Source organism: Maniola hyperantus, chromosome 22, assembly GCF_902806685.2.
Source record: "Maniola hyperantus chromosome 22, iAphHyp1.2, whole genome shotgun sequence".
Lineage (NCBI taxonomy): Eukaryota > Metazoa > Arthropoda > Insecta > Lepidoptera > Nymphalidae > Maniola > Maniola hyperantus.
This window is the reverse complement of record NC_048557.2, coordinates 9,563,815-9,587,769: the sequence shown is the minus strand read 5'-3', so window position 1 is coordinate 9,587,769 and position 23,955 is coordinate 9,563,815. Positions and strand designations below refer to the sequence as shown.

Genomic DNA, 23,955 nt, shown 5'->3' with positions numbered 1-23,955 from the left:
GTTGAACAGTATACCACAATAGTATGAAAGGGTACCAGATGCAAGTGTTGCATTAAGTATTGAGAGATTGACTGGACAGAAGTACCTTAGAACGGAATATGAATATAGCAAGAAATGTTTTGACTGAACAACTTGTGCCTCTACATTTGGGACTTCGTCATATGACTATAAGTGAAGTGGCAGCTAGAAACACAGTAATACCAGAAGGTATTTATGGAAACAATACAATGTCTATAGAAACCAAACCAGCTATCACCAGTTGCGACGCCACCTATGTTTACGTTCAAAGTAGCAGCAATTATTTATTTCAAAAGCAAGCCAATAGGTTGCATAAGTATGCAAATCTTGTTAAGCCATTTATGTTTGTGTGCTGCGATGGCCACATTTTAGATTGCCTTGGCCCTTATAAAGCTACAACTAATGATGCCTCAATAATGAGCAAAGAATTCAGCAGTTCAGAAGGGACCATGCGATCACACTTCCGTGAAGGTGATGTCTTCATACTAGACTTTAGAGATGTGGTTGCACAGCTGCATGGGTACGGATATCAGACACATATGCCTGAATCTTTATTAGAAGGCCACCATCAACTAACTACACAACAGGCAAACAAGTCTGTGGCGGTCGCTCACAACAAAATCCGCTGCCACTCATGAGGTGGGACCACACCTCACACCATCTCCTCTCACCCCGCGCTCCGCACCGCACCGCGGCGCAGCGGGCATCGGGTCACGCGCATTTTGGAAGACAGTGTCTACGCTGCTTTCGTATAGCTAACGCATCGCTTGTTTTTCTCGCACTTGTAAATATTTTCGTAACTATTAGTCTCGTGTAGTTCTTGTAGAATACCTATCTCGTAGTGCTGAGTGCTGCCGCTGAATAAATATGTTGTAATTATTTTCGTAGTTATTAGTCCCACGTAGTGCTTGCAGAATACCTATTTCGTAGTGCTGAATGCTGCCGCTGAACGCTGGATCTCCTACGTTAGTGGGTATACTAAATATACGGTAAGAAACCCACAAGTCTCGTTGTTTATCGATGTGTAGATGGGTGGTTGAAGTTGTAAACGGTCAAATGAAACGTGGTTTGAAATTATTTCGCCAAGATTATTTAACAAAGCAGCAACACATCTTATGGAAAACTTCCGAATTAGCTGTGCTCTAACAAACAAGTTCCACCATGTGATCGAGGATAAAGAGGAATATTATGAGTACCTGGAAATAGCTTAGCAAAGATTAAATATGCCTAATCATTTAGCTGATATTGTACAGAGAGAACAGCTGAATAGAAGGCGAAGTATGTTCCATAACATAGATGATGACCGCCCTCACTTGGAGCAGTTTCCGAGGCTTACCATAGAGCAATTAAAAAGGTTTGCTCTCGGAACGTACCAGCTGAAACAGGCGAGATCCTATTACGGCGAACACATTCGCCAAGATAGCACATATGGCGAAAGAGACATCCGTACACTTTTATCGAAAATTTTGAACCCTCGTACAAGGCTATTCAAGCGTTAAAATTGTCAATTTAGAAAGATTTATATTGTGCCATATCGCACTAAGGGCCCTAGACCCACAGAGTCGAAAGTCTTTTGAACAACATACCGATCAAGGGTCGATTCCTGGTTTCACGGATTTGATGTCATATATACATAATCATCGTGTTAGATCATTCTGCGGCATATTCATGTTCTAATACTACTGCAAATCAGAATCAGAATAAAAAACAATTTACAAATAACAGACAAAAATTCTAGAGCTAAGTTCAATTAAAAATTTCTCTTATACTAGTTCTAATTCAAAGGGCGTTATTTGTGTTCATTGTGGGCAAAATCACATGATCTACCGCTGCAGACAATTTCTTAAATTTTTTCTCGTGCCGGACGTTTGAATTTTGCATATTATACAGATTAAAAATAATGCAAGTATTGAAGATGTCAGGAAAAAATTTATAGTTTACGGTCAAACTTCAGAAACGAATTGAAAAAAATTATAGAGTTCGGGAGCTGGCAGCGATGACATTTATAAGCCGAAATCGTGGGTAGGTATTTTCTTCAACTTTTGACATTTCTCTTTTAGCAAATTTTTCATCCATCTCTTCCTTTTCCGTCTTCTCTTTAACACGTTGACTGTCCGGGTTATTCTTGGTGTAGATTACGGTACGTCCAACATTTTTTTTATGAACTATGTTATGACTGGTGGAGGCAAACCAGACTACATCCCACCTGATGAAACACTAGACCAAGTAGCGTCGGTATGAGGTGCCACTTGTAAGGGGTATATGTTATATTTTTTTTTATTTCTTTTTATTAATATTTGGTGGAGATGCAGCAGAAGCAATAAAATAATTAGTCGGTGGAGAACCAGACTACACAAGATGAAACACTAGACCAAGTAGCGTCGATATGAGGTGCCACTTATGAGGGGTAGATGTTCTATTTGGTGGAGATGCAGCAGAAGTAATAAAACGTGCATCCACATGCGCATCTGTACTCACATAACTTACAAGAAACAATTTTTCACCAGTGTGGGTTCTCATGTGTCTCACTAGACCACATGCGCATCTATACTCGCATAACTTACAAGAAACAGTTTTTCACCAGTGTGGGTTCTCATGTGTCTCACTAGACCACATGCGCATCTATACTCGCATAACTTACAAGAAACAGTTTTTCACCAGTGTGGGTTCTCATGTGTCTCACTAGACCACATGCGCATCTATATTCGCATAACTTACAAGAAACAGTTTTTCACCAGTGTGGGTTCTCATGTGTCTCACTATACTATATGTGCATCTATACTCGCATAACTTACAAGAAACAGTTTTTGACCAGTGAGGGTTCTCATGTGTCTCACTAGACCACATGCGCATCTATACTCGCATAACTTACAAGAAACAGTTTTTCACCAGTGTGGGTTCTCATGTGTCTCACTAGACCACATGCGCATCTGTACTCGCATAACTTACAAGAAACAATTTTTCACCAGTGTGGGTTCTCATGTGTCTCACTAGACCACATGCGCGTCTATACTCGCATAACTTACAAGAAACAATTTTTTACCAGTGTGGGTTCTCATGTGTCTCACTATACTACATGTGCATCTATACTCGCATAACTTACAAGAAACAGTTTTTCACCAGTGAGGGTTCTCATGTGTCTCACTAGACCACATGCGCATCTATACTCGCATAACTTACAAGAAACAGTTTTTCACCAGTGTGGGTTCTCATGTGTCTCACTAGACCACATGCGCATCTATACTCGCATAACTTACAAGAAACAATTTTTCACCAGTGTGGGTTCTCATGTGTCTCACTAGACCACATGCGCATCTATACTCGCATAACTTACAAGAAACAATTTTTCACCAGTGTGGGTTCTCATGTGTCTCACTATACTACATGTGCATCTATACTCGCATAACTTACAAGAAACAGTTTTTCACCAGTGAGGGTTCTCATGTGTCTCACTAGACCACATGCGCATCTATACTCGCATAAATTACAAGAAACAGTTTTTCACCAGTGTGGGTTCTCATGTGTCTCACTAGACCACATGCGCATCTGTACTCGCAGAACTTACAAGAAACAATTTTTCACCAGTGTGGGTTCTCATGTGTCTCACTAGACCACATGCGCATCTATACTCGCATAACTTACAAGAAACAATTTTTCACCAGTGTGGGTTCTCATGTATTTCACTAGACCACATGCGCATCTATACTCGCATAACTTACAAGAAACAGTTTTTCACCATTCTAAATTTTGTTTTTGTTGAAAATAAGTATTTATTTGTAAATGACGGAGGAGGAAGAGTGGGGACCCTGAGATACAGGTTTTGCAAACTTACTTCAGGGTCCCCGGTACAATTTGTAAAAAGACCTATTGTAAGAATAAATAAATTATTTAATCATTCTAAACTATTGGTCATTGATCGTCGTCGAATTGTGTACAACTGTCCATCATATGAAGACGGAAAAGTGACCGGTGGCTTAAAACATATCATAGAATAGCGTTTTATAATACAAATAGCATCAGTGAATGTCCATTTTGAAGAATTATGTCGGACACAATAACAATGCAAGCTCGCTATGAACAGCTGCTGGAACGTAGGGCCATCTCAACTGATGCTGGGGGGTCTAGGAGTTTGACCCTTGCGGCAACCCTAAATAGCCTAGGAGATGGGGCCACCAAGTTGCCAAAAGCTTGGAAAACGGTAAACAGTGAGGCGTTTGTTAAGTGTAATTGATTCAGTTATTGTCAATTTGAAGAATTATGTCGGACACAATAACAATGCAAGCTCGTTATGAACGGCTGCTGGAACTTTATAATACCCAGTTTTAATAAACAAAACAAATAAAAGAAGTGAACACAACAGTTCCTTTGATATAAATACAAAAACAAACAGACAACGAACCGTGACCTTAAACAGGGTTCCATAAGAGATAAGTATCTCGCGGAAAATTGGGAACAAACAATTCGTCTACTTGATGAAATTTTTCTTCTTCCTTCAAACAGAATTATGTCTGTGTTTTCAAAACGGTTGGTCTATTTTGGCTCAAGCAAGCCGCACCCTATATGAACATACAGGGCGCAGTAATACAGCCTAATTAAATATTTGCTCATATTCACATTTCACGAGGAGTTTACCGTGCAAACAAGACCGATCATATGGAATGTATCAGAAAAAGTAGAATAGAAACAGATTATGTTTATATAAAAAAGCAAATGAAACAAAAGTTTTGGGTTCAATTTTATAATAATTATATGTCAAAACTTCAACCAAGAAGCAAGTGGTTAATAGCGAAGTCTTTGAACATTGGTGATATAGTTACATATGTATTTTGAAAAACGAGTCGGGTTGGGTATAGGCGTCCGGTAAGCGTCCGGTACTTGATTTTAATTATGTTTTCAGTTTAGGAGCCTTGCTAGGGTTACAATTGAACATTTTACACTATTTTTGGATGTCGGAAATGTGTTTTGAATTAATTACGATAATAATAAATTTTAATAAAAATTGCGTGTAAAGTAACGCAAATATGTATGTCAATTTGGTGTAGTAAAACATAAGGTTAGATGTAAAAATGGTTAAAAAGTGTGAAACGGAACGTTTCTGACGGCCTTTTTGTGGACGTCCGTCAATGTCAATTAATGTCAATCGTCATTCCGTTTCTCTAGTGGTCACGTGAATGTTCTCTTGTGTTAAGTGCTCTATTTTGCCTCTTTTATCGACGACTTCTGCTGTGTTTTTGGACTTTTTGATTGCTTTTACGTTTGACCTTGACTTTGTTTCTGGACCTGATTGGATTGCATACCTTTGGACTTTGGCTTGTTTACCGAACTTGAGAATGGGCGATTACGAACCCATAGCGGGGCCCTCTTCGGCGCCTGATGCTGTACTCGAGCCATCATCACCCATCGACGAAGCCTACTCGGACGTAATCGCCATTACGTGAATCGTAGGCCATACGTGTCAGAGATTCTATACATGTGGAATCTAACGGATATCGTACGCGAACTTGGTACGAACGAGCAATGTGTTCGCTATAGTGAGGATGAAGGGCTTGTCCTTAAGGAACGGAAGTGCGGCAAACATAGAACCAATATGAAAATATCGTATACAAGTGGTTGCAAATCTTTTGGCACATTCATATGTGCCAAAGCATCTTGTAAAAGCAAAGCTGGAGGCGGTGCAGTTAAAATCTCATGACGAAACGGAACGTTTTTCGAAAATGTTACTCTGGATTTAATCCATGTATATTATCTCATTTATGCATATGCTCAAGGATGGTCTTACAACCAAACAATCCATGAAGACCCATACAAAAGACAGAGACAACAATGTTTAAGCAGGAACACTATAAGCGACTGGTTTAATTACTGTAGAGAGGTGATTGTCATTAATTATCTTGAGAAACAAACACAGGATTCCGGAAAGATTAGTGGCCCCGGCAAGATAGTGCAAATCGATGAACGCAAATTTGGAAAACGCAAATATAATAAAGGTACATACTCTAAGCAAGATTTTGTTATCACCTTTACTTTTTGTTATGCTAAATGTCTAAAATTAATTTTATTTGTTGTAGGACGTCACGTCGAAGGACACTGGGTACTCGGCATTATAGAAGATGGGTCTGAGGATCTCAGATTAGAGGTGTGCCCGGACAATATTAGGTCTGCTGAGGTGTTGGTGCCCCTTATACAGAAACACGTGATGGTGGGCACTACAATCCATACTGATTGTTGGCGGGCATAATATAATTGCTTGGCAGAGCACGGGTACACCCATAAACAAGTCAATCACTCGGACCCAGACAATCCATTTGTGGCTGAAGATGGGACTCATACACAAAGGATTGAGTCCCAATGGCGAGCTGTAAAGAGGTTTTTCAGAAAACAAAATTACAACAACACTCAAAATTTTACTGACGTGATAATAGAGTAAACTGGAAAACTATGCTTTTCCGCAAGGGGGAAAGTGGGGAGGAGGGTGTTTAAAATTGTTTATTTGGTTTGTACCTGTAACTTTCATCTAAATGTGTAAAGGGAAAAGCTGACTGTCTAATCTATCAACGCACAGCTTAAACTACTGGACGGTTCGGGCTGAAAATTGGTATGCCGCTATCATGACGTCCGCTAAGAAAGGGTTTTAGAAAATTCAACCCCTAAATGGATAAAATAGGGGTTTGAAATTTATTTGGTCCCTAAAACTAAGTAAATTTCAAACCCCTATAAGCTAGCCTTTCATAAAAACTTTCAATAGCTCTTTTAATACGCAGACACGTCATAGAAATAGAACGATATAATAATGACAGGTTATGTGTACAGAAAGGCTTCGAGGCTAAAGCTCTCATCGCATCCCAGATCAGTACGCAGCGTCGAGTTCAAAAGCTCTTATATGCTTAGCTACATACGACTTAGTCTCCATATAAAGTTTCTCAGATTTATTTTACATGCTGACAATATTTTTAAAAATATTTATTTACAAAAATACTTTAAAAAATATTGAGACATTGGCTCCACTTGATGCAGGATAGGCTAGTACAATTTGCTTCGTTGGTTATGTTGATTAAAAAATATAATAATGAGTGATGTGAAAAACAATTCCAAAGAATTTATTACACTATTTATTAAATTATATAAATCCATACTAGCTATATAGAAGATAATAATAAAAAGCAAGGAATATTCCGAAAGGAATAAAAAAACGACGCATACCGTGTAATGGTTGAAAAGTTTCAGTTCTCCAAACGCAATGAGGTTTGCACAGTTTTGGTTTGCGAGAACTTACTTGTACCGTGGGGCCAGTGTTTTGTCTTTTGCTCCGTCTAAAACGGAACGTGTAGCCGGAGCATATTATGAGCGATTTATGATTGACAAGATAATCATATAAATACAACGTTGAGATTATCTCGACGTAGTCCTAAAACTTTTAACACACGCAAATATCATTCCAATAGAGTCCGTATATTTTTGAGCTATCCTCACATTCGTTATTCTGACGTTAATTCGGGTGGACAAATCCAATAATGAATTATATAAATTATTTATGAAGTCTAATTTAGACACTGTCAGTTTAATTTAGGTTGCTATCCTTTGAAGTTTAAGGGATGGCACTCTTTGAACCTTTCCCGCATGGGACCAAACGTGAAAAGGATGATAAGTACTTTCCTTTCAAATTAGTTAAGTGTAGGAGAATGTCTGAATTATTTAGCAAGTACCCTTTTTGTTTTACCCTAACTCGGCTACCTGTATTATTTTGAAGTTTTCTTGGAACCGAAAACCCTTATTCAGATTACATTTATTCGCTTGAAAATTTGCTTAAATGCGATTTTAACTTCGAAATCTATAAGAACAAAAACTCTTTGATAACAATGTTTTCAAAGCAATCCAATTAACGCCGTCTTGGACAAGATTTCAGAGATAAAGAAAAAAATTTAAAAGAAAATCAACGTAGCTGAGCGCCCTGACGAAAAAATACGCGACGATCAAAAATAAATTAAGTTTGGATTGTCTCTGGAATTCCTTTTTCTTTCCATTGTTGATCCGTTGTATGAGCTATAGGATAAGTTTTCTAGTGTTGTGCACGGGTGATGTGCAGATAGCAACGTGCACGAAAGATGGTGACTATTGAATTTGTGGTGGAAGATGTTTTCTGTATATCTTACATAACCAAAATTTTACGAAATTCGAACACTATTATATTGTTGTTTAACGCTCTTACAAGGAGTATCCTTGAGTATGGTTCAGTTGCCTGGAATCCTCACTACAAGATATAACAACCAAAAAGTTTGGAGTCAGCGGCATTAAAATTTGAGAAGCGAAACCTTATAAAAGACTGTTCGAAACTTGTGGAAATAGAAGAAATTGCATGAAATGAATGGCATGGAAATGGCATGAAAGATCTTTCGTGAAAAGAAATCCAAACTTATCAATTCGAAGTCCTGAAGCCACGAGTTTGAGCCGAGCCACCTCGTCCAATCGTACCAATGTTCATCAGTTTTTTGAAAAGTACAGAGAAGTTCTTCAGCGATATAGGTTCGCTCCAAGTAGGATATGGAATGTTGACGAAATCCAGTTTCGTCACAACTGTACAAAAACCTAAAAAGATCGTTGAACAACGAGATTTGAAGCAGGTAGGAGCTGTTACATCAGCTGAAAGAGGAACTTTAGTTACTCTGGCAGCTGCAGCAAATGCCATTGGCAACTTCGTGCCATGTATGTTCCAATATTTTCAAGAATTCGATACAGCGAAATATCTATTAGCAATGGCCCTCCTCAGTCTATAGGCGTAGAAAACAGTTCGGGGTGGATGACGCAAAAAGAATTTGTTATGTTTTAGACCACTTTATAAAGCACACCAAACCAACACCTCAAGATTATATTATTTATGATTATATGATTATAGATGCACAACGAAACCGAAAAACTTAATAACGCAAAGGATGCCACGATCAGACCGCGTTAAGCGTAGGTTACGAAATCGAATACGCTTAACTTATTGGAAATCATATAAAACAGATCGAACACAAATTCTCCAAATGAATTGCAATTCGCAACATCCTGATATGGCCATAAAAATGGGTTGGTTATCATAAAAATGTCTATAATCCCTCTCCCCGGGGTGAACTAAGGCCGTATCGGAAATATACGAACCGGACACCGGCTGAGTATCACGCTCATCGGATTTCAAAGGGCGAAAGAGTCTTAGGGTGAGATCTATAGATCGCACTCTGACTTAGCTTAGACTTAAGACATAGTTAAAACGAGACAGAGCTGAATCTCTCACATAAATCTGTCTCGTTTTAACTCAATCTTAAGTCTGAGCAAAGTCAAAGTGCGCTCTATAGATCTCCTTAGAGGAGCGATTAATTGCTATTTGCAGGGACGGTCTCACTTGCGATAGCTAAAAGTTGCTAAGTTAAAAAAATTTAAAGACAAGATTACCAACTCCAATAAAATCCAACATTAATTCATTATTTATTATACTAGTTTTATAACCCATCAAAAAAGGACACCACCTCAAAGGAAATCACCTTTTTTGGAAAATGTAATTAATTCAACGTCATCATATCAATCTATAGCCGGCTCACCACTGAGAGGAGACCCGTGAGTCTCTTATATATATAAGGAAACATGTGCTATGGCTAAGTTTGAATAGTGCTTTCATTGATATTGGATCATCGACATTTTCTTGTGGGCAGGCTTATGTAGCACTTTCAAGACCGACTAGTTTGAAAAGGATTCATCTTATAAAAATTGATTTGAAATTGATGAACTATTGCAGATTTGACGGTGACGATTAGAACAAGCAGCGGGCAAAAAAGGGGAAAAGTAGATAGAGAAAAAACCCTCGGAAAGTTATGGCGCGAAATAACTAAATATAAACCATACATGAAACCAGGTTATCGCCGGGCGTACGGCGATAATAGCACCAACTTGGAGTTCCCTGTATTTGTGGAAAGTACAGAAGACATCACAAAAGGAAATAAAAATCCTTTGCTGGTATCAAAATATTTCAGGCAAGTTAAAGGGATTAGCGAAAGTAGCCGCATAAAATTTATGCTGGTGTTTAAACAAGCAACAGCAGCCAATGACAAAATAATATCATGTAGGTAGGTATTACGAAAGGGATTTTTCTCGAGAGGTTTTTGATGGCCAACGAAGCGAGTAAATCGATTAACACCAACACGTATCGATTCGATTACACTGGATTAAGCACAAGTGTACCTACATGTTAATTTTAGTTATTTATAAGCCTTGTTTATTCAAATATCAATTCATAGAAAAAAGGCGTTAAAATGAAAACCGTTGGAATGAAGATAAAATAATTTAAGGATGGAATGATGCAACATTTCGATTGACCAGATGACTTTCGACGTCCACACACAAATATGTTCCAAAATGTAGAAAAATGAATCCAGTTGATAAAGAAATATTAAATGCCATACGCTCTAAGTACACAAGAAAAGAACAGCAAATTGATGTAGACCAGTGGTTCCCAATTAGTGGTACGCGTACCCCCAGGGGTACGTGAAGTTGCATCAAGGGGTACGTGCGGCTATCAGTGAAAACAAGACCAAAATTTACCACTTGCAAAATCTGTCGGCGGCTTTACGTAGTTACTACAAAGAAATATCGCCGCAATGGAACTGGGTAAACAATCCTTTCGCGAACCATTCCGTCGACCACCTCTACCCATCTCTGATCAAGAGGAATTAATAGAAATCTCATGCAACAGCAGACTCAAGAGTTGTTTTGCAGAGCAATCACTGGGTGACTTTTGGGCTAATTTAAAAGATATTAATCATATCAGCGAATCAGCAATAAAATATTTACTGACATTTTGCACAACCTACCTTTGCGAAAGCGGATTTTCGGCCATGACGAACTTAAAAACTAAACATCGTCACAGACTTCAACTTGAAGACGATTTAAGACTGAAGCTTCAGTCAGTTTCAGAAGCTGACTGATGAAAGATGACTGAAGCGTTAATAGTAAAAATCTTCTATTTTAAGGAAAAAAAAGTCGCATGTTGTTTTGCAGTCGTGGCATTAAGTACATGATAGACATAGTTCAGCCTGGGACAAAATTTTTCCATCTCCATGTCCATGTGAATAAAACAACGATCATGGGAAAGTGTTCTAAGTGTTCTAAAAGTATTACGAAAAAGAACATTGGCCTAGAATGCAGCAAGTTTGGTAATTTAGTTTAGTTTCTGTAGGACTCACAAAAAAAACAATTTAGCTCGCTAAAAACAGCTGAAAACCTGGAATGGACGTGCAACGACTGTTCACGTAAGTCACCGAGGAGGGGGTTCCTTCTGATAGAGTTAGCTATAAAAGCTATCCTGGTGTCCGCAACCTGGTGGAGAGGTATCAAAGACGACGTAGCACAGTTGGCAGGAGGCGAAAACTAGTATGCGAGGGATGTACGGGGCCCCACGCCCCGCTTATAAAATTTTACGGACAATCTTCTCACGTGAGCAAAACTCTGAAACTGTCGATCATTTTATACCTCGTATTAGAGCGCTTATCGCTAAATTACCTTATAAACTTGACATGTGTGTATAATTAGCTACTGTTTATGGTTTACTAGATCGCAAGATACGCAAATATGTACCACGTAACACAATCAATGATTTAGATATTTTGTCAACAAAAGCGAGAGGTGGTGGAGTTGCCTTTACACAAGTTTAAAAAATCTATTAAAAGTATGCTCCTGAAAAAAGCATATTACACAATCAAAGATTATGTAAATGATAAAAGAGCGTGGATTTGACCTGCAGCTCGTTCCACCAATGCGCTGGACTGCAATTACTTTTTTATATAAGTATGGCATAATTTGTATATCAAATCTTTGAAAAGAGCAACTCCCGAGTTTGTTACTGGTTCTTCTCAGTAGGAAAGGCATTCCGAACCAGTGGTAAATATGCATTTGACGATTCAAAAGTACTTGTTAAAAGAACATCGGCGTGGGATTACCTGAATGTTTTAGGAAGCGTCTAGAAATGTGACCTATGCAAAACTTAGTAATTTAATTGGTTAGTTTTTATACAAAATTAGTTTTATAAGACTTTATCGTAGATTAAATTATTAAATTAATAAATTATTATTTGATTAAATTCATATCCGGTGTTGGTTATAATGACAAAACATTACCAGAGTTGCCACTCTAGAAAAAGTTACCTTTAAAATAGGTATTTCGTTATTATTAAGTAATAAATAAAACTGTTTATAAATCAGTGCTTACAAACTATATTTATTATTGTGCTAACTATTACCCGCAGCTTCGCCCCCACGTGACTCAAGGAAAGAATAATTATTGAGGGTTTGTTACAACAATTTTTGATGTAATAGTTGGTTTGTAATGGTTGGTTAATGGGAACAGTTTATTTGTCTGCGCTTAAACTTGCTTTACGGCTCTAGGCTCTAGTGTAACTATAATCATGCAAAAAATTACATCAATCCGTAGTTCTGTTTCGCATTTATAATATTATGGTTAGGTATATTCCGTAAATGCATCAACTTAATTTTACCAGAACATCTCTACACAATGTCCGATACAAAACTATAGTGCATACCTAGACTTGTTAGATACCAAACCATCGCACTTACATCCGCGCTTATTTACAGTAGGAACGCTGCAGAAAATAATGTACATCAACCTTTAGAATGAGATTTCGGTTTTGTAGAGCGTTGTTTCTGTCACTCATACCTATGTGACGTTTTGTCAGTCTTAACGACAGAGGCGATGCTCTACAAAACCGCTACCTCTTTCTAAAGGTCGATGTACATTATTTTCTGCCGCGTAGGTACTGTATATTAGTGTTGAGTTTACTGGACGTCTAAAAAGTTGAATATTTTCTTTTCTTTATACTTATAGAGCATTATCCAAGAGCTATTAAACAACTTATATATTGTAAGTCGTAATTAAAATAAAATTAATGGCAACACTTATTGCCATTGCCATCTTAACAAAGTCTTGACAAGTATTTATAATCGCTGTTGTTTTAAATGAGGGTTTATATTAAAAGCAGAATAAATGAAAAAGGTTTTATATCTGATTTTTAATAGAAGAATAAAAACTTTTGATTTTTAATAGATTATTGGAATGTCATCTGAACATAGTGATAGCATATGCATCTGAATAAGATAAAACCTTACAGGATAAAATATGGTAAAAATTGGGTTAAAAGGAATTTAAATACCTACAAATTAAATAACAACTTCAAGACTTGTATTTCAGTTGTATTCGCAGTTTTTTTCCAGTTTCTGGTTTATCATTAGTTAATCACAAGCTTCCTCTCTGATTATCTCGTGTGCTTTGGCTCTATCAAAATATGAGAGCCTTGCTCCGGATTGGTTGCATATTGCCTTTCTAGAAGAAAGAGGTAGTTACCAACTATCCGTAATTAATAGGGATCTTGGTTCCATTGTCAAATCGGAACTGTTTACGTGCATAACAACTAAACTATAATCACAGACTAGTACATCATGCTAAATACTGAAAAAGATCTTTTATAGACAATGCTAATGCCAATGGCATGTAAAGGACCATTGTTTAGTAGGTAAGTATCTTAGCTTTGCTCGTTTGCTACTCTTTGTGCGCATGAATGAATGAATGAATGCATGCGCGTGATTCGTGCATTTGCAGTTGCAAATGTCACTCGTCAGAGTCTCTGACTCACGAGTTGGGCACACAACTCTTAAGTGTTTTTACTTGATAATATTAATGCATCAATCTTGCATATACTACCAACCAAAGAGTATGTAACCACTACGTTACTTTCATAATCTCAAAATATAAAAATATTAATATCTTTTTTTTGGTGGATCCTGAAATGAAAAATCTTGGTGATTATGTTTAAGTAATGGACCCCCTGTGGTATTAATATTTTTTCCTACATAGACGCATTCAAGGTAAAATTTTGTTTGAAGCTCGCCTTTGTTCTTTAATTGCATAAAGAATTATTTTATTTTATTTTATTTTTAAATTCAGCTTTAGTGCCATGACCAATGTGGTACCAGACTAAACCAAAGCAGAACAAAACAGTATTTCTCAATCGGTGTTTTAGACACAAGTATTACTTATGTTTGAGTAAAAAGAAAAAACCATGTGCGATTATTTATTTAAATATTACTTAGCTTAGTATTAGCTGTACCTTTTCAGTAACTGCAAGTCCGCTGAACTCCTCAGATGTGATGCAATCGCCTTTAAACCAACTTGCTAGACGACCAAGTTCGCCGAACATGTGCGACGGAGTCAGACTAAAAGCCATTATGTTGTTACGAACTTTTTAAAAATGATTTTATTGTAACTTTATAAACACCTTTATTTTTTGTAACGCGATTCAACGCGAACGTGTTGTTAAAGTTTAAGTTACAAAGTTTATTTTTGTCAAGTTTGTAAACAGTTTTTTTTAAACAAGCCAGTGTGAACTCTGCTTTAGTTTTAAAAGAAGGACTTGGGTAGTTTATAGTTTTCTTTGCATTTTAGATAGTGTTATTTATTATGATTGTATGTATTTGTCATTATCACAAATCACGTAATTTATTTTATTACGCAATAAATGCGTTAGCAACTCATAATTTTTTATGTCAATGCATTTTTCGAAATACGTCTTACGCATCAGAACGGATAGACGTCTTCCATCTACGACTTCACGAGGTGCACTAAACCAAAATTGACATTTGATAACTCCCCCGATGTTATCCTCAAAATATTCGGTGCAGAAAATGTGCTATCGCCGTAAAAATCTAAAATCACCTTAATATCTGTGATATAAAATCTACTATTGAATGTCAGAGGTCAAATCACAGAGCATGCGCGCGAAAAGTGGGCGGCAATTTCTCGTGTAACATCTACGGATGTGCCAACAAATCGTCCGACGACACAGTCCAACCCAGTTTATAGTGATAAATCTTGAACATCGGCGGGGATCGCATGTACTTGCACTACATTGCTTTTGAATCTTTTTTATTTACCCTAGAGCCCCTATTCCACATACCTCAGAATTTCATACGTCTTTGTCTATCATCATCACCCTATCGTGTCACAGTGTGACTCGCTGGGAATTCATCGAATTTCGTTTCCCAACGAGTCACACTATTACTAGTTGCAACTTTTATATCCATTAAAATTCCGATGGATTCCCAACGATTTACACTGTTTCACGATTGGGTGTGACACGTTGGGAACCCACCGTCAGACGACACGAAGTTACAGTTGGTCATCTCAATGCAAGGCAATGATACAATTCACCGGGTGACTGATATTCTGGTAAACTCATTTGACTATTGCAAATACGAGATCTTCAAAGGAAGCCTTCCAAAAATTACGAGGCAACCGACCATTACGAGAAACATTTGTTGATGCTGTTCAACTATTCTAATCATAATATCAGCCTTCATAGATTCTTCAAAAAGCTTACGTGGACAAAGGTGACAAAATTGAAATAACAAATTATTATACCTATTTTGAAACCAGAGAAAAATCCGCTAGAACCACATTCATACCATCCCATTGCCCTGTCCACCCTTTGCAAAGTGCTAGAACATGTTATGGTTAAAATAGACATTTTTACATCATGGCTAATAAAAACTAACTAGTAGAAACTTGATGCCAACCGTGTAGGAACTGACAAGGGGTATGGATTTAATAAAAACAACCTTATCTCTTCCAAGTTAGCCCGTTTCCAGCTTAGGGTGAGATCTATATGGGTGGTTATCTGAAATTTGGTTAACTTGGTGTTAGCATGAATTTTCACAAAATTATAATAAAAATATCCAATATTTGAAACTACTAAGCGATGTTATAAAGTCCATTTAGTTTGGTCACTCATTTTGATATATATCATAATATTCTTTATTTCCAAAAATTGACATTTCTTACTCCAAATATCAGGCCCTAGCCATGTAAGATCTGCCGAATTTAGTGTTCATTTCAATGTAATTATAATTCTATAAGAATAATTTGATCAAACTCTATTGAAATTCGTTTACATTACTAACATTGTCATTTCGATTTAATTATTTATAACAATATTTTTCATCACATTATTTCAAGTCATAAAGTGTAAGCGATAAAAAATATCAGGCCCTAGTCATTTACGAAATTCAAAAATACGCGGCATCCAAGCATATGGCTTTTTCATAACTCACTGAATACGATAGCATCGGTGTGAAGTTAGTAGCAAACACGACCCAAGCTGCGGCAGCCATTTTGATATTAGTGCGGTCGCCGACTTTGCTGCGGAAATACGTGCTGTGCCAATCAAACTCTCAGGCCCTCGGTAAGTCGTTTTAAAGATAGTTAATTACTAATTGATCTCATTACTTATTGTAAATATGAGTTTGGTCTGCCTTGTTATTTTGACCGCCTAAATGGTTTAGATTTTGGTTTTAAATAATAGGTTTCATTTGATTTTGTTACGTTTCGTCAGTCCCTAGTCGTAATAGTGACTAGGGCCTGACGCCTTGAATGCACTCATAAATCTGATAAAAGTCCATCCAATGACTGATTGCAGATAGCTTTGAAATATCAACAAAAAAAAAAGGGCCTGACGCCACATCTAGGGACTGATGATCATACTGTGTGATGCATGGTTTTAAACATAATACCAATGTATTTGTTGTAGAATATGGCACCTAGAAAGAAAAAACCATCGTCTAAAGAGGAAATTGCAAAAAAAGTCTGAACAGACAAAGAGGCGACTGGAAAAAATTTAAAAATGACCCTGTTTTGCTGGCAGAGTACAAAGAAAAGGAACGCCTAAAATATCTAAAAAAAAGGATAAAGGACAACGGATATATGTAAAACACATGACTTCGCATGAGCACAGAAAGGCAAGAAAAAACTGGGTAGCCTACTCATCTGATTATAGAAAAAAAACAAAAGATTCGTGAAAATACAGATAAATACGTGGACCAAAATACGCCGCCATCATCGGAAGATGAAATTATTCCTGAGGTTCCTTTATTAAATAATGAAAGAGAAGCTGAAGCTAGAAGGAGGAGTATAGTTCAACGGAAAAAAAGAAATAGTATACTGAAGAGGAAGGACTTACTCATTGAAAATTTAAAGAAAAAACTTGTCAGCGAACAACAAAGAAACAGAAGACTGAAACATAGAATGATAAAAAAGAAGCAAGCACTGACACCAAAAAGTAAAATTGTAGAAATGGCCAACGACCCTAATCAAAAAGTAGAATTGATAAAAAAGGCGTTATTTGGCGATATTATTCAGAGGCAAATTTTGGATAAAAAGTTTGAGACACACCAAAAAAAACCTACTTAAAAACGATTTTCTCCAGTCCACTGACACATAAATATAAAATGAGGCCACCAGAACCAGAGCGGCCCAAACCACAATTTGTGATATATTAGTTGACTACGGCAATGCCCCTTTGAAACCCCAAAGTTCATAGCCAGAGTGGATCAAAGGTGATTTCAGTAAACAATCATAGATGGCGTTAAAAAAAATTGTTGTGGCATTTTGATTCTTAAACCAATATTAACAGAGCATAGTCATCTGTTTCTACAAACAAAGATACAAGGAAGCGTATGCGCAAAGAAAATTTATGGAAAAAGAATGTGAGAAAAAATAAACGAGCTAGAGGTGAGGCATACGTAAATACAAAAGGCGTTCTCATTCCCGCTAAACAAATAGATACAGGTATTCAATGCACCTGTAATCAAAAATGCCATGAGAAAATTGTACATGACAGACAAAAACAACTTTTTTCAAAGTTTTATGCCCTAGCAAATTTTGATTTGCAAAGTGCATACCTATATTCACTCATACATGTCGTGATAAAAGCAAGGTCTTATGTGAGAGTTAGAGATACCACATCGGATCGGGTAGCTGGAAACATCACATCGAAGCCCAAGGAGTTTTCTAGACTGTATCATTTACCAGAGGCGAATGGAAAACATATTCGTGTGTGTAAGTCATTTTTTAAGCAAGTTTTTAAAGTATCGGACGGACGCCTTACAAGGGTTCTGAAAAATAAGCCTCTTGGCGATCCCGCTCCCATTGATAAAAGAGGCAGGCACATTCCGTCGAATAAAACTCCAGAAACAAAAGTAAACGAAGTAAAGGATTTCATCAATACTTTTCCGAAATATGATTCTCACTACACAAGACACAAGAGTGAATCGAGACAGTACTTGCCTCCTCACTTAAATTTGTCAATAATGTATTCTGAATACAAAAGTAAGGTTGAAGGACCAGTTTCAAAATACATATTCGAAAAAATATTTAATGAAAATTTCAACCTCACATTTCATGCTCCAGTAACTGACTCATGTAAGCGATGTGACAATTTCAAAGTAAAAATTGACGCTTGCGATAACAACGAGCTTTCTAAAAAAAATTAGCTTACTATCGCCAAAGAACTTCACTTGCGAAAAGCAGAATCTGCGATGAAAAATTTAAAACTTGACATGCAAAATGCGAAGCAGGATAACGATACTACCGTCATAATCTTTGACTTAATGAAGACTCTCCCAACACCAGTAATTTCAACTGGTATTTGCTACTACAAGCGTCAGCTGTGGACCTACTGTTTAGGCATTCACAATGCTGGTACAGACGAAATGTTTATGTATGTCTGGGATGAATCGACAGCATCCAGAGGACCACAAGAAATAGGTTCATGCCTCCTAAAATTTATCAGAGAACATGTACATACAAAGAGGTTAATCATGTACTCTGACCAGTGTGGCGGTCAAAACCGCAACATAAAAGTTGCAGCATTATGTATGCATATTGTTTCTAGTCCTCAATTTACAGTGGAAAATATAGACCACAAATTTACGGTCAGCGGGCATTCTTTTTCATCTTGCGACCGGGCTTTCGGCTTGGTGGAAAAACAAAAGAAGTATTTCCCAGACATATACGTTCCCGAACATTGGAATAATGTGATACTAGCAGCAAGAAAAAAGAAACCATTCAAAATTGTGGAAATGAAACGAGACGACTTTATATCCACCAAAGCCTTAGAAACTAATATCACAAACAGGAAGATTGGCGTTGATCGAAGTAAAGTTGAATGGCTTAAAATACAGTGGATTTTGTACAATAAAAGCCATCCATTCTCGATGTTCTTCAAATACTCCAACAAGCCAGAAGTACTTTTCGTGGAGGTCAATTTCATCAAGAGGTCATCCCAAAATACTTCAAACTTTGAACTAGAGATTTTATTTCCAGAGGGAAGAAAAATCAGCCATGAGAAAAAAAAAGACCTTCTATGCCTTTTGGAATATGTTCCACCTATCTATCACCCTTTCTATCAACAACTCAAAGTCTCCTCCAATGCGGGGAACGAACTAGATGGTGCAATTAGTGATTCTTCGACTGAGTAACTGACTGGCTAATTTAATACTTTGTCACGTTATGCCTAAGATAGTCATAAGTTGAAATAAAAACAATAATAAATTAATAATGTATGAGTTTGAGATACATCAAGAGTTTAATAAAAATTACACAGTAGTACAGAAGCTAGTTCTAAGTTTAATTTGTACTATTTAAGTTGAAAAATGGCAATTTGCATTTAAATTAATAAAAAAGGTGATAAGGTTCATACATATTGGCCTATTATTTATACACTGTTTATAAATATTTTGTCAATGCTAAGTGCCATAGTGGCCTATCAGCAAAAAAAATGTACAAATAACAAAAATACTGATTATTTTTATAGTTCATCTAAATTTTATCAATAACTAATATCATATTTTACAAATTTTAAACACAGTGTCTATGATTTTTTTTAAATTACATTTCCTTAAAATTAACACCTTAACTACTTTGCCACATATCCACATAATTGTAGTTTGTCTTTGTCACTCTGGTTCTGGTGGCCTCAAATATGGAGACTTGGAAACAAAGCCATTACATATAAAAAGATGGGATTTAATCGTACAAAAATGAAGCTAAGCGAAAGAGAAAGAGAGTTGAAGAAATCATACACAAGTTTTATGAAGATGACAATAATAGTCGTTGTGCGGCAGGAAAAAAAGAATGCATCATCAAAAATTAAAAAACAAAAAAGATATTTGCTGGATTACTTGAAAAACTGGCATCAAAAATTTCTCAATACGAGTTTGATGAAAAATAGGTATAATTCGTTCTGCAAATTGCGTCCATTTTGGGTTGTTGTGCCTCGGCTTACAAACCGTGACACCTGTGCTTGTGTACTCATGAAAACATCAATAATTTGAAATTAGGTGCCTTAAAAAATGCAAATATTCTTGACTTGTTTTTGGCAAAAGAAATACACATTCTATGAAAATTTCAAGTTTCTACCTATTAGGGTTCACGAGATACAGTCCACTGACAGACAAATGGACGGCTGGACAGATGGACGAACGAACATTAAATTTTCACAGAATGTGTATTTTTATGGCCACTATAAAAACAAATACTAAAAATTACAAAATGCCCGCCATGAAATTAAAAAGTGTTATTTCTTGTACGATGGCACGGAACCCTTCGTGTGCGAGCCCGACTCGCACTTGACTGAATTAATATTACCTTTTGACCTCATTGAATAATAATCTTCAACGATTTTGCATTAAACTTGTTTTTACATTGATTCTGATTTAATTCTTTGGCAATAGCATTTGTTAGAATTTTCTACCTGGTCTCTTTGTTGTGTAATTTTTTCTTGATTTTATGATTTTTTCTGTAATTTTTTTGTACCAATGGATAGCTAACAAAACGTAGATGTTTTTAAAATAATCCGCAGAATAAGTGCCATAGTCATTTTTACAGAAAATTTGCAAGTTATTCAAAGAATTAAATTTATAAAATCGAAAACAACTACAGTTTTTGGGCTGTAATTTTAAAATGCTTGAAGATTTTTCTTCTTTAATAACTGTTTATTATTAACAAGGATATGTACTAGCAAGAAATTAAAAAAATCTGATGAAAAACATAGGGGCCGATTCTCTTGTACACAATCTCTAAACTAAACTAAATTAACAGGAATAAATCTAGTGCTATCCTTTTTCGCAAGCAACATTATGAAAGGGATAGCAATAGATTTAGACGTGCAATTTTAGTTTAATTTAGAGATTGTGTACAGGTGAATTGGTCACATTGTGCCTTTTTTTTATTACTTTTTAAAGTGGCAAACACCCCTGTACCAAGAAAAAAATGCAAAAATAAATAACTCGAAAACGATACACTTTTGCATGAACACTTTAGGGGTCGTTTGATAGGTAGCTAATGTCCTGTACTATAACTCTTTAACGGGATCGTGTCCTATTTTCCTGTAACCTGTATATCACAGTACTATTTGGGTTCAGCAATATTAACTACTAGCCAATATCCAGCATATGCCACTATATAAAAAAAATTAAGAAAAGCCACCCTCAAAGCATCTTCTCATTATTGTCTTTCTAATGAATCTTATTTGGGGTACATCGATTAGATGATTTCAAAGAGCTGTACAGACACGGGTAGAAACATTTTTTTGTGTTTTATATACATACGTAAAAATGTAAATGTGTATATATTTAGATTGTACCACTGCTGATGATTAAAAGATGACTGGGTTGTTGTAAAATTTGCGTCAACAAAAAAGCTTTAAGCACTTTATACCAAACAAACCAGGAACACGATATAATCGTTTTGGAAGCAGATGGTTTGATGGAAATATTTTCGAGGAGGATTGGATAAAATCAACCATGTTGCCATATTTAAGAGGTAAAGAGGGCTAGAAGTGCGTCATATCATAGGTGATAACCTCTCTTCTATTTTACTACCTTAGGGGTTAAATTTCCGAAAATCCCTTCTTAGCTTCTTAGTTTCAGCTGTGCGTTGATAGATCAATCAGTCAGTCACCTTTTCCTTTTACATACTTATTTTAGATAAATGACAAAGCATATAGTTAGTGTACAATAGTATAAAAACTAACATTATACTTACTGCAAGCCAGATAATATACAAGTACCGTACATAGTGTACCTAGTCTTCCGGAGTACTAAAAATGGCCGATAAAAATTCTAAGTAAAAATGTCACTTAAACTTAGTTTTGTCTAGCTTTATTTAATCCTAGGCCCTACAAATTAATGATAAGTTACTGAAGAGCACTTACCTTAGGAGTTTTGATGATATCCATCGCTGGAAATGATGACAATCAATACAGCATATGCATTACAAAAACTTTGATTTAGCTACAGTTCCAAACTTTTCACATAAATTGTCTAGCAATAGCTTGAATTATGAATTCAATGCACAATGCATATGCACTATATCATCCTTAATTGTAATTTGTGTACATAAAATAAATTAACCGAAAAATTACAAAAAAAATTTCATCGGCGTCGCCACAGACCAATAACATATAGGATCACAGAATACATTTACTCCGTCTCCAGGAGTATAGGATATGGGCATGTTATTGGTCTGTGATGGGCGACGCGTAGGGTAGGGTTGCCATTAGCCAAAAATCAAAATGCAGATGAATGTACAGATTAATAAAAATCCTCATAGGTACAGTTGTCACGGGTTACATTGTAAAAGAAGCAATCGTGAGTCAAACGACGCGACCGGCGACGGCTGAATGAAAATACAGTGCGACAAGGCTATCTTGGCGCGTAGCAAAAATTGGAACTAACGTTGCCGTCAAGTGTCACGTAGTAGTACCTACATCCAAATATGATCCACATTCTTTGCCCCTTTGTTCTTTCTTGTTTGAATATTCTAACCCTTTGTCATCGACATAGGAGGTAATAATTCTTTTGTACTACGAAGTAGTACCTACACATATCTTTGGCCTGTCGTAGATAGAATAATAGGTAGATGTAGGTACTGTGTAACCGCGTATGAGATAGCGATAGCACGACGTAACGAATAACACAATTATTACCATTGTTTAGTAGTCAATATTTGTATTAACCGATCAACAATATTTGTATTAAACGTTTTTTTATGTGAAGACAAGTAAATAAATCTTGAGAAATACAATTACCTACGCCACGAATTCTCAGTTTGTTTTGCAACTTCTTGTATGTATTCTTGAAAAAAACCGGGGTTGCTATAGAGTACAATACCATCCATTGGGATAGGGGGCAGTAAAGGGGGTGCTCCTGAAACTCTAAGTTAAAATTTCAGAGCTCGAAAATCATTTTTTTAAATAAAATTAATCACTTTAATCACAATTAGCATTTTTAGAATAAACTAAACAAACACAATACAAAATCGCAAAATACAATAGATATTTGTCATAGGTTACCACCGTTAACACCTGTAATACTTTATTTTTAACTGGTTTTACGGCTCTGGGTTCTAATCTATAATACTCTTGCTGCTGCTGTACAGACCAGTAAAGTAAACTTTTTTTTTCTAAACGGCTTTAAAGCGAGTCTTCTGGCGTAGCCTGTTTTAAAAAACTTAAGGATTGGGTAGGTTGGGGGGGGGGGGGGGTTTATCCCCTTCTAACCTAACCATTCCGAGTCGGAGTGCCTCAAGTCCCGAGCTCGCTTCGCTCGCTCTTGATGGTGGGAGCGGGGGGGAGGAAAGAGACCCCCCACCATAGTGGTGGTCTCTTCTCGTCGACCGGGGCCCGTCGACGGAACCCCGCTTCGCGGGGCTCCTTTTTTCTGGGTGGTAAAAAAAGAAATAACCCACGAAGGGGATGGCGGGGTCTTACAGACCCCGCCATCCCCTTCTAACCTAACCGTTCCGAGTCGGAGTGCCCCAAGTCCCGAGCTCGCTTCGCTCGCTCTTGATGGTGGGAGCGGGGGGGAGGAAAGAGACCCCCCACCATAGTGGTGGTCTCTTCTCGTCGACCGGGGCCCGTCGACGGAGCCCCGCTTCACGGGGCTCCTTTTTTCTGGGTGGTAAAAAAAGAAATAACCCACGAAGGGGATGGCGGGGTCTTACAGACCCTGCCATCCCCTTCTAATCTAACCGTTCCGAGTCGGATTGCCCCAAGTCCCGAGCTCG

The 23,955-nt window shown here is 36.9% G+C and overlaps 1 protein-coding gene and 2 pseudogenes across 1 annotated transcript in view; 2 read left to right on the top strand and 1 right to left on the bottom strand.

Annotated features, from left to right (window-relative positions):
- Mtmr6 (Myotubularin related protein 6) overlaps window positions 1-14,664 on the bottom strand; it is a 91,930-nt gene extending 77,266 nt beyond the window's left edge. The window contains exon 1 of the mRNA XM_069506320.1: window positions 14,165-14,664. Within this exon, the coding sequence (XP_069362421.1) occupies window positions 14,165-14,281 (117 nt within the window). The 5' untranslated portion in view covers window positions 14,282-14,664. The remainder of the gene's footprint in view (window positions 1-14,164) is intronic.
- LOC138403876 (uncharacterized) lies at window positions 99-2,259 on the top strand (annotated as a pseudogene).
- LOC138403875 (uncharacterized) lies at window positions 5,489-6,429 on the top strand (annotated as a pseudogene).
- Window positions 14,665-23,955: the final 9,291 nt, after the last annotated feature.